The 10,495-nt window shown below is 33.7% G+C and overlaps 1 protein-coding gene across 1 annotated transcript; it reads left to right on the forward strand.

Moving 5' to 3' along the window:
* The first annotated feature begins 2,981 nt into the window (after positions 1–2,981).
* On the forward strand, positions 2,982–7,933 carry LOC120145705 (F-box only protein 6-like). The gene is made up of 2 exons (XM_039159468.1): positions 2,982–3,207; positions 6,474–7,933. Exons 1-2 carry the CDS (start codon positions 3,077–3,079, stop codon positions 7,717–7,719), a joined length of 1,377 nt encoding a protein of 458 aa, XP_039015399.1. The 5' UTR covers positions 2,982–3,076; the 3' UTR covers positions 7,720–7,933.
* The last annotated feature ends 2,562 nt before the right edge of the window (positions 7,934–10,495 follow it).

Consider the following 10,495-nt stretch of genomic DNA (forward strand, 5'->3'; position numbering starts at 1 on the left):
TCGTAATTTAAATTCTGGATTCGAATATATAAAGTTCCGCTACTTAGACAATATAATTAAGAGGTACCAATTTTAGGCGTTGTGAAGAAGCTCATTTTTCCCCACGTGTAACTGACTCTCGGATCCTTAAATTGATTTTTTGATTAAACGTAATTTTTCTTAAAATTTTAAAAAAATATTTTTAGATATTCGACCTGTTAACCTAAAGGTCGATGACGACTTCAAATCCAAATCAAATTATAAATTAAAATTAAATCATTCATCAAAAATATAAAGTAATAATTATTTTAATATTAATTTATTTAAAAATAATAATTACGACAACGGTTAATTTTTATTATATATTTTTTTATTCACCTATAAAAATGTAAAATTCTAAAAACACTAAGATTGAATTTTGTTCTCATTTTAATTAATTTGAAAAGTTAATATTCCAAACATGACATTAATTGATACAAAATTTTCATTTTTTATATGTTACTCAACGTATTTGCAGGGATGTGTTAATGGATAATTATGTTTGGAGGGGTAAATGTGTCATTTGGGGGGATACAAGGGGTGGCATCAATATAATTACATTGTATGACGTTGGCAGTTCCGTAAATCTAACAAAATCATCATAAAAATGGAGAGAGATAAATAAAAGAAAAAGGTGGGTGCGGATGGGGACTCAACAACGCGTGGGAATCAAAACAACTCACTGAGTCTGAATCGGATCGAAAGTGCCTCCAAATATCAATATTTTTTTTACTCCCGATTTCAAAGTTTCGTCTTGACTAATCCGAATCGATTTACATCGCACACATAGTTTTTATGGTGAGTCTCCCAACAGAGATTTTTTGCATACACAATGACAAATTCAAACTTACTCAAGCGATATCAAGCTACTCATCACTTAAATCAACATCGTTGATAAAATATCAACATTTAATCTCAATTGTTAATTTCCCTTTCCTAAACCCAACGATCATTCGTAAATCTTATAAAAAGGATGAATTACATATTTAGTATTTTAGCTATCAGTTTTGATCCATTTTAGTACATAAACTTTTAATTTTTTTAAAACCATATTTAAAAGTTTAGTTATTGTTTCATTTTAGTATTCATTTAAAATTTAACGTTAAGTTTTTAAATTTTTTGAAAGTTTAGGTATTAAAATGAATTAAAACTGATAATTTAGGTACTAAAAGCGTTAAGTTTTTAATGAAGGATATGAAAATGAAATAAAAAATAAACGTTATGTATGCTTTTGAAAAATTTAAAAACTTAGATATTAAAAAGAACTAAAATTAATAGATTAGATACTAAATATATAATCTACCCTAGAAAAAAGGGGAAAGAAAAAGAATATAGGAAAATATGTCATTTAAGTCTTCTGAATCTTGACCTTTGTAAAAAAGCCCCACCGTTCACGATTCTCACACGTATGTTGATGCTCCCTGGCTTTTAATTAGGGAGGACAATAGGTTAGATTAGGTTGATTTTTGGTCAAATTCAAATTCGAAAAAGTGATTGATTCAATTTTATAAAGGTGTTTTTTGCAAGGGTAAATTATGTGTTTAGTGTCTAAACTATTAGTTTTGTTCCGTTTTAGTATCTAAACTTTCAATTTTTTTAAAATTATGCCTAAATGTTTTTTTCTTTAGTTTTAGTACCACACCGGTAAAACTTTAATTTTTGTTTCATTTTAGTATACCGTTAAAAAATTTAACGTTAAGTTTTGAAAAAAATTGTAAGTTTATGCGCTAAAATGGATCAAAACTAATAATTTAGATACTAAACGCGTTAAGTTTTTAATGAAATGTACTAAATGAAATGAAACTAAACATTAGGTATGCTTTTAAAAATAATGAAAGTGTAAATACTAAAACAGACTAAAACTAATAGTTTATGTACTAAATGTGTAATTTACCTTTATTCAATTTAAAAGATTCGAATTTTAAAATAAAAAAAAACTTACATATGATTTAAATCAAATATATAAATAAATATTTTTATTCAATAAAATAGGTATTTAATTATAAATATATAGATGAATGAAGATTATAACTATTATCCCTATATATATATATAATAAATAAAATCATATTATTATCCTGGGTTAAGTTAAACCTTATTCACTTTAAACTCGAATTATATCTCATGTTTTATAAAATTCGAAAAACTTAATCCTATAAAGTATGATATGATCAAAATTATCATATTCAAGTCGAATTAACCTTCTTTTAGTAACATAGAGTGATTATAATGATAATATTTGTTCAGATTTTTTTAAATTATTGATAATCCATTCAATGAATTCGATAAAATTATTATTATACTTTTAACTTTTGATTTTATATATAATAATTATTAAATTATATTTCTTTTAATATTTAAATTTGTATTGAAGTATATATTAAACTTTTCAATCTATAATTTATTTAAAATGAATATATTATATTTGTTAAAATAATAATTATTTACCATTGATAGATTCTTCAATTATTTATGGAATAAGTTAGAGTGATTACACATTAGTAACTATTCTAAATAATTTTAACCATTTAACATCGAACGTAAAATTATTTTACTGTAATTATTGATGTTCGAATTTGTGACCACTAAAAATAACAACTATTCCTTTAATCAGTAAGGTAATTTAGTTCTCGTAGATTCTTCATCTATGAAACTTGTTTACAGGGAACTCTTCTGAGCTAAAAAAATAAGTTTTTATATTTTCGGGGAATTCTTATAAAACATATTTTATTTTTAGAAAAATAAGAAATTAACTTTTTAATGGCAAAATAAAAAGAAAGCAAACAAGGAAGGAGAAAAGTGGAAAAGAGGGTAGAGAGATACATACTCGAGTGAAAAATCAGGTGGGATCATTCATTGCAATAACAAAGTTGCGTGCGGGTCAGAATTATTACAAAAGAAATTTTGGTAATAATTCCACCCTACGTGGCGATATGTGACTGGCTAACTCACTAGAAAGAGAAGAGAGAGAGAGAGAGAGAGAGAGAAAGAGAAGAAGCATTTTTGTTGTTTGGTGTTGGAATAGGGAGAGGGGTTATTGGGGCATGGGAACGGAGCCATGCTTAGGCAGCTAATCGGTCAGCTTCAAGACCTCTTGCTTCTCTACGGCTCTCCTCCACCGTCGCCGCCTACTTTCCACCTTCTTCACTATCACCAACTGCCTCTTCCGTCCGACGACAACCACCGCAGGTTCTTTCCGTTTCGTTTCGTGTCCTTCTGTTGATAGATCTCTTCGATTTTCGTTTCGTTTTCCTCGTCTTGCGTTTTTTAATGTGTTTGTTTTGAAATCTCGTTAGATTTGTCCACTCGGCTTCTGCAATTTCTCGATTCTTTTATTTTTTTGGTGAATTAGTAGTCGTAGATTATCTTGTGTTCTTTTGTTATGCGATGATGTTAGTTTCTCCCCTTGCATTTCTCGTTCTTTAGATTTTTATTTTGTTTTCTGCTGTGCCACTGTCGATTTTTAGGGGATTTCGCTTGTTTGTTGCATTATTTTTGGGCATATATCTTGGTGAGTCGACACTAATTTGAGTTTTCAAAATTATTCTTTCATCGTTGCGAATCATGTAGGTTATTTTTTACCCCTTTTTGCATTTCCTTTCCTTTCCCCTTTTGCAGTTTTCAGTTTGCATTATCCCCCTCTTCTTTATTAAGGGTTGATGCTCTGCTTTTTTACGTCTTGTGATGGTCAATTTTGAACTTGCTGGGCATTACCTTTTGGTAATTGATGCTTGAATATCTTTCGTCTTGGTTGATTAGCATGTGATTATGGTTGACTATGAAGATGGAATCTCCTTTACATTTGTTCCTGAGGAAAAGAAAAACATGGACTTACACCCATAATTCTTGATTAATTATTAGTCCACTGGCAAGTGGCAATCCACTATTTTCAAATTTCTTTTTCCTTCCTATAAGTGAAGGAAACGAGAAGTTAATTTACTAATTCTACAAAATCCTGGGATTTTCAAGTAACAAAGAGTTGTTGGACTACTAATGTTAAGGTCTCCTTATAATTCTTTTTAATCATGACGTGTATCTTGCCTGTGCTCATTTCATTTGTAATTACTGCTTCCCCATTGTTAATATTTATACCGTTGGTGTCGTCTCTTTCTCTCTCAATGTTCCTGCATAGGCATGTTTTGCGCAAAAACAGTCATGGCAATTTCACAGGGCACATAGTTGAAAGCTTCTTTTTGTAGTTCGTTTAGTTGATTTTGCTGTCAACATATTATGATATAGCTGGATGCATGGGGTCTTTCGCTGTGCAGTGATTTTAGCTTGGGTTCTTTCCAAACGGTACGTTAACGGTTAAACATGTATCCATAAAAATGACTAAAAGAACTGACCGACTGGTGAAAGCAATGACAATGAATTGCGATGATCACTTTCCAGTTGTACAATTCTACTCTGTTGCAACTGAGTTGAAGGTCTAGACCTTGCATTCATGTCCTTGATGGTCCACATTTGAGCATGAAATGCATGAAGGAACTTAAATTTATACCGAGATTAGTTACTAGAGATTGCAGTAGACTTATCAGGCATGTCTTCTTCAAATGCAAAGGACTTAACAGCTCAATACCTGCTATATTTCAAGTATATCTTCTTTCATTTGGTAGCCATAAGAAATTAGGGTATGCTATAGCTACCATAGGCATCTTGTATCTGCATAATCCAAATACGAGGCAATTCCCGGGGTTGTTGATCAAGATCAATATATCTAAGGTTCATTTATCTTGTTTCATATATTAATCATGAAACATTAGCTAATGTTAAGGTTTATTTGTTTTGTGGAAAATGCCATCCGAATAATGATTTACCTTATATATATAGATATAGATATTTCATGACAAAATAGCTTGATCAGTGGAAAATGAACTTGTGTTGACGAAAAATCACTCCATATTCAAAAAATGCCATTTGGTTTTGAAAAGCACGAGACAATTTTCTTAAACTTGAAACGTTAGGGCATTAATGCCACCATATGAACCCATGGTCATTCGGCTGCTTGGGTTTGGACATTAGTATGCCCGTATATTCTCTACGAAATAACCAAACAATAGATTTTTTTCTTCATCCAAACAGAAATTGTGAACTTTATTTTTCCTCTGAAAATTAGCCCATCCCGCGAGAGTCATTTTTTGCAAAACAAACGAATGTTAGGTTCATTTTAAGGTTTTTTTTCCTAACATAATAGTTAGGTGGTCAACGTCAAACTTGCTAAGGTGCATTTGAGATTCATTTTTAAAGAAAATAACATAACTATGAAGATGTTAAGGCGCGGTTACTGTTTGGAAACATGTTTTATCATGGCTGGAGAGTGCAATATCTTGTGGCATGATAGTCATGCTTAGGTTTAACTTTATTTTAATGACCATAAAATGCTTATCTTGCAAAGGCCAGCAGTATAGCCTTAACTGAAATCATGTGACAGGTTGGACCAAGTTCAAAGATGATGTGAATGTTGAAATTGAACCCCTGATGGGTTGCTAGTTACTTGCATGATCACTTACGATGTTTTGTTATAATCTGTAGCATTTATAAATTGGTTTTGTGAATCATGTTGCTCTGGAGGCATAAGGCTTCTTTGGCAATTTATTTTGTGTGTGTGGAATTTTGAGTAATGGGAGGATATTGTACATGTCTTTTTTATATATATAAATTTCTTTGTTAGTTACTTGCATGATCACCTATCAAATTTGGTTATACTCTCTAGCATTAGTCCATTGGTCACCTATGAAAACATGCTGCTCCACAGACACAAGGTTTCTTTAGCAAACCTTCTTTGTCTGGATTTGCTTATAATCCAAGGATGTTTTTCAGTTGTCTTTTCTTTTCCTTTTTTTTAATAAAAAAATGATTAGTAGCTCATAGTTTGCTTATTGAGAGAATTTGGTTAACTTGCTTGTAATGGGCATAGGGAAAGTAATGAGTTTCAAAACTGGTGCTGAACCACTTTATGTTGGATGCAAATACTTTTATGTTATAGTATTTTTTTTTTTGGTTTCTAATCAATTCACGATTGCAGTCCCGATCTAGTTCTCCTGAAAACTTATTGTAAATGTTCTTGAGAGTCTGTTTCTCTCTCTTTATCTGTGCCCCCTGTTTATCTCAGGTGAGTGGCAATCTTAATTAAACCACCATCATACATTGCGAAAGATAATCCGAGATCTCTGTTAGTACTAATTTATTTTTACGCATAAACTTATTGCTAATAGGAAAGACTGGCGATCAGGAACATTTGCTGCAGGAATTCATTGTTAGGATGTGAGAATAGTTGATAAATTATCTCTAGGCCTTAGTAAATTAAACAGATCATACTTACTTTTGCTATAGGCTTAGACGTGTTTAATCTTACTGATCTAAAATTTGTTGATAGTTATCTACTAATCATTCAGGTTGTTCCTAATGTAATTAGAAAGTTGAAAACTTGATAACTGGTGTTAGCTTTCATACAGGTGGTGTTTTCCCAATATCGATGATTCTTCTTCCGAGGATTACTACAGTCTCGTGATGGCTGCAGGGAAATCTGGAAACTGTGAAATGTTGGAACCTTTCAAGCCTCCGCCAAGCAAGAAATTGCGTAAGGAGCGGAACCAGGGGAAATTGACTGGAAATATCCCTACACCAGAGGTTATGGTGCAAGAAATTTGGAAAGAATTCCCTGAAGACCTCTTTGAGGCTGTTATTGCTAGACTACCCATTGCCACATTTTTCCGCTTCCGCTCAGTCTGCCGTAAATGGAATTCCTTACTGGAATCTCAAAGTTTCTCTCAGCATTGTGCGGGAATCCCACAATCTTATCCCTGGTTCTATACTATTACTCATGAAAATATGAATGTTGGAGCCATGTATGACCCTTCCACAAGGAAGTGGCACCACCCCACGATCTCTTTTCTGCCAGCAAAGATGATTGCTCTGCCGGTTGCTTCTGTAGGCGGTCTAGTTTGCTTTCTTGATATTGGTCATAGGAACTTCTATGTATGCAACCCTTTGACTCAGTCATTTAAAGAGTTGCCAGCAAGGTCAGTTAAAGTGTGGTCGCGTGTTGCTGTGGGAATGACTCTGAATGCGAATTCAACCAGTGAAGGCTACAAGATCCTGTGGGTGGGGTGTGATGGAGAGTATGAAATTTATGACTCGGTGATGAATTCATGGAGCCGACCAGGAAGCACGCCCTCGAACATCAAGCTACCACTATCACTGAACTTTCGGTCACAAGCAATTTCCATTGATAATACACTTTACTTCATGCAGTCAGACCCTGAAGGGATTGTGTCCTACAATATGGTTACTGGGGTGTGGAAGCAATATATAATCCCGGCCCCGGTACATCTGAGTGACCACACACTTGCCGAGTGTGATGGCAGGATCATGCTTGTGGGACTACTGACAAAAAATGCCGCCACGTGTGTCTGCATATGGGAGCTGCAGAATATGACACTTTTGTGGAAGGAGGTGGACAGAATGCCAAATATATGGTGCTTAGAGTTTTACGGGAAGCACGTTCGAATGAGTTGCTTGGGCAACAAAGGTTTGCTCATGTTGTCGTTGAGATCGAGACAAATGAACAGGTTGGTTACCTACAATGTGATGAGCAGGGAGTGGCTGAAGGTTCCTGGATGTATTCTACCACGGGGAAGAAAGCGACAGTGGATAGCATGTGGCACTGCCTTTCACCCGTGCCTCACCGCTACTGCTTGATATCCATCCCGCTTTATGTTTCTAGCAGCAGCAGCATCTCAAAGAAGGTTTTTTCTTCCTATTTTCCGGCTGCTAACGAGCTTTTGCTGCCAGTTCCTCTCCGGTAAGATTTTCTTTGTCGTTTTAATGGGCGTAAACAAGATTGACCGTTTTCCCTTTTCTTTTTCTTGTACAAACATGTGGGTGAATAAAGTTTCCCTGGAGACCTCTCTTAAGTGAAATCTGTTAAAATGTTCAATTATGCTGAATTGGTATAATATTTACACACGGAATTGAATGGTCAATTGCCCCTTTGAAATTTTATAATATTGCGTCCCTAAATTTTTTAATATAATTTTTTAAGTTCACGTCCTCCATAAATTTCTACGTCCTATTGCCAGTATCATATGAATGGTCATATAACTTTTGTTTTGGTATTAGTAGCGAAGTGTTTTAATGTACTATTTCAAAGTATTTGCGGCGATGCATTTTTTGGTACAAAAGGAATAATCAGTAGCTAAACTAACAGCCCTTGGAATCCCCACCCAAACTGCTCCTCCGAGGCTACGAACTTAGTGGTTTATCCCATCAAACCAGCCACAAAAGCTGAGGCATTAGGTTATTGATCATAAGTTGTGTCGGCTTAAGGCCTCTCTTATGATTTGAAGAGGGATTGGAAAAGATGATTAAAAGTGAGAAGTTGAGAGGGAGACTGAATCAGTTATGTCAAAGGGTTATAACTAATCAGAAGATATAAAATTTCCAAGACTTTTGAGAACTCTAAAAGCTTTGATCGGCAGAAGAATTCATTCGGAAGCTTCAATAAGCATAAAAAAAATGACAGCGAAGGTAAAATGGTAAAATTTACAAAGGAGGTCGAGGAGATGCATATACATATATCTCAATGAGACATCGGGAGAGTTGACAAAAGCCGATACCTTGATATTTTAGTGTACGTAACTCGGTGAGACATCGACAGAACTCCGATGAATTAGACACCATCGACGGTGAATCGGGTTTGTTTTAACATCAAGTGGGAATAAGAGGTTCTTTTTTATAAACGTTTGTTATCAAATAATTAATTTTTTTTAAATATATATTATATTATATTCACTCCAATCTTATATAAAAAAATTATTTGTGATATGACCAATATGATCCAACATATTTTAACAATTATAATGATTATGACTAAGCCGGAAAGCTTAGATTATTTTATTAAGATGCGATATGATAATTTATAATATATTAACTATGCAAATCATATTTTTCAAGTTGTAAGAAAGTTGAGTTTAAATTTAACTTAAAAGTGATTTTATTGTGTAATAAAAAATTGTTTTTGTTGAAATGAAGTTTTTGTCCATTAACTTATTTTATTTATTAAAATTTGCAAATAAAGTGAGAGTAAAATTGAGTAATTAAATTGAGAGTTTTTAAACTATAATGATTTAAATAAAAGTAAGAGTAAAATTGAGTAATAAAAACCAAAGGTAGCCTCCTCATACCCACGTGGCAGATAGATAGCTTTAAAAAATGAAATCCCAACTGGTGCCACGTAATAAAATGAGGACCCAATGCTAGGGATACACGTGTGGAAAATTTATTGGTCACAGAAAAGATAAAACAAGTGCGCTGACGTGGGATGTAGCTATTGGAAAGTGGACACCGTACGTGACACTGCCTTGATTAAAGTGCCCTCCTCCTTTTGGCCACCGCTTTCCCCCTTATTTACTGTTTTTTTGCCACTATCGCCAACAATCCTACGCTCGACCGTTTTACGTCATTGTCCCTTCATCTTTCATTTCGTTTCTAAGCACTCCTGTTGAGTTAATCGAATGACGAAATTGGCCAAGAGGGGGGTGAATTAGCAATAAAAATTTTGTGGAAGCTTTTGCAGAAAATTGAAAGTATTTGCACAACGATTTACAGTGGTTCGACTTTCTCAAACAAAGTCTACGTCCACTACCTTAGCTATCCACACTAAGGATTTTCCAACAAATTCACTAATTTGTTCTTTCTTTTGAGGCCAAAGAGATAACCTTACAATTCCCTCAAGAGTATACCCCAACTCTTGAGAACACTCTTTTCTCAAAGAGAAGATTACAAATTTGCAAACTTACAAGAAAACCTCACAAGGTAAGATGTTTGCACAATTCTAGAACAAAGAAAAGAACACTCAAAGATGAATACAATTGAGCACAAAAAGTGTTCTTGAAAGCAAAATGAATATTGAATGAAAATAGGCTTGAAATGCTCAAACTTGAGGTTTGATGCTTTCTCTTTGATTCTCTCTTGATTCTAGTTGCTTGATGTTTCTTGTTTTTGATCAATGGCTTCTAAGCTTGCTTAAATACACCTTGGATCACTTCTGAACGTTGGGGATGATTAGAGAAGATATTATAGCCGTTTTAGTGTGAAAACATTTAATAAAACAGCTTGGAGCGTGGGGGGAATCGGTTCCCCTCATAGGGAATCGGTTCCCTAAGTGTAAAATTCAAATATTTCGACCGTTGTACAAGGGGGGAATCAGTTCCCTCCGAGCATTCTGGAAATCTCGGAGCCAAACCATTCAGGGGGGGAATCGGTTCCTCCTATGGGGGGGAATCGGTTCCCTCTGAGCAATCTGTAATTTTTGGCTTTGAATTGGTTCGAAATACTTTGTAAAATTATTTTGAAATTGTTTTATGATTAAAACTTAATTTTACACTTAAGTAAGGATTAAAAATGATTTTTGAAATATTTGGAGTAATGTTTTGATATTCGAATAGTTATATCGAATATACTTAGAAAATCATTT

Source organism: Hibiscus syriacus, unplaced genomic scaffold (genome assembly GCF_006381635.1).
Source record: "Hibiscus syriacus cultivar Baekdansim isolate YM2019G1 unplaced genomic scaffold, ASM638163v2 tig00110893_pilon, whole genome shotgun sequence".
NCBI lineage: Eukaryota > Viridiplantae > Streptophyta > Magnoliopsida > Malvales > Malvaceae > Hibiscus > Hibiscus syriacus.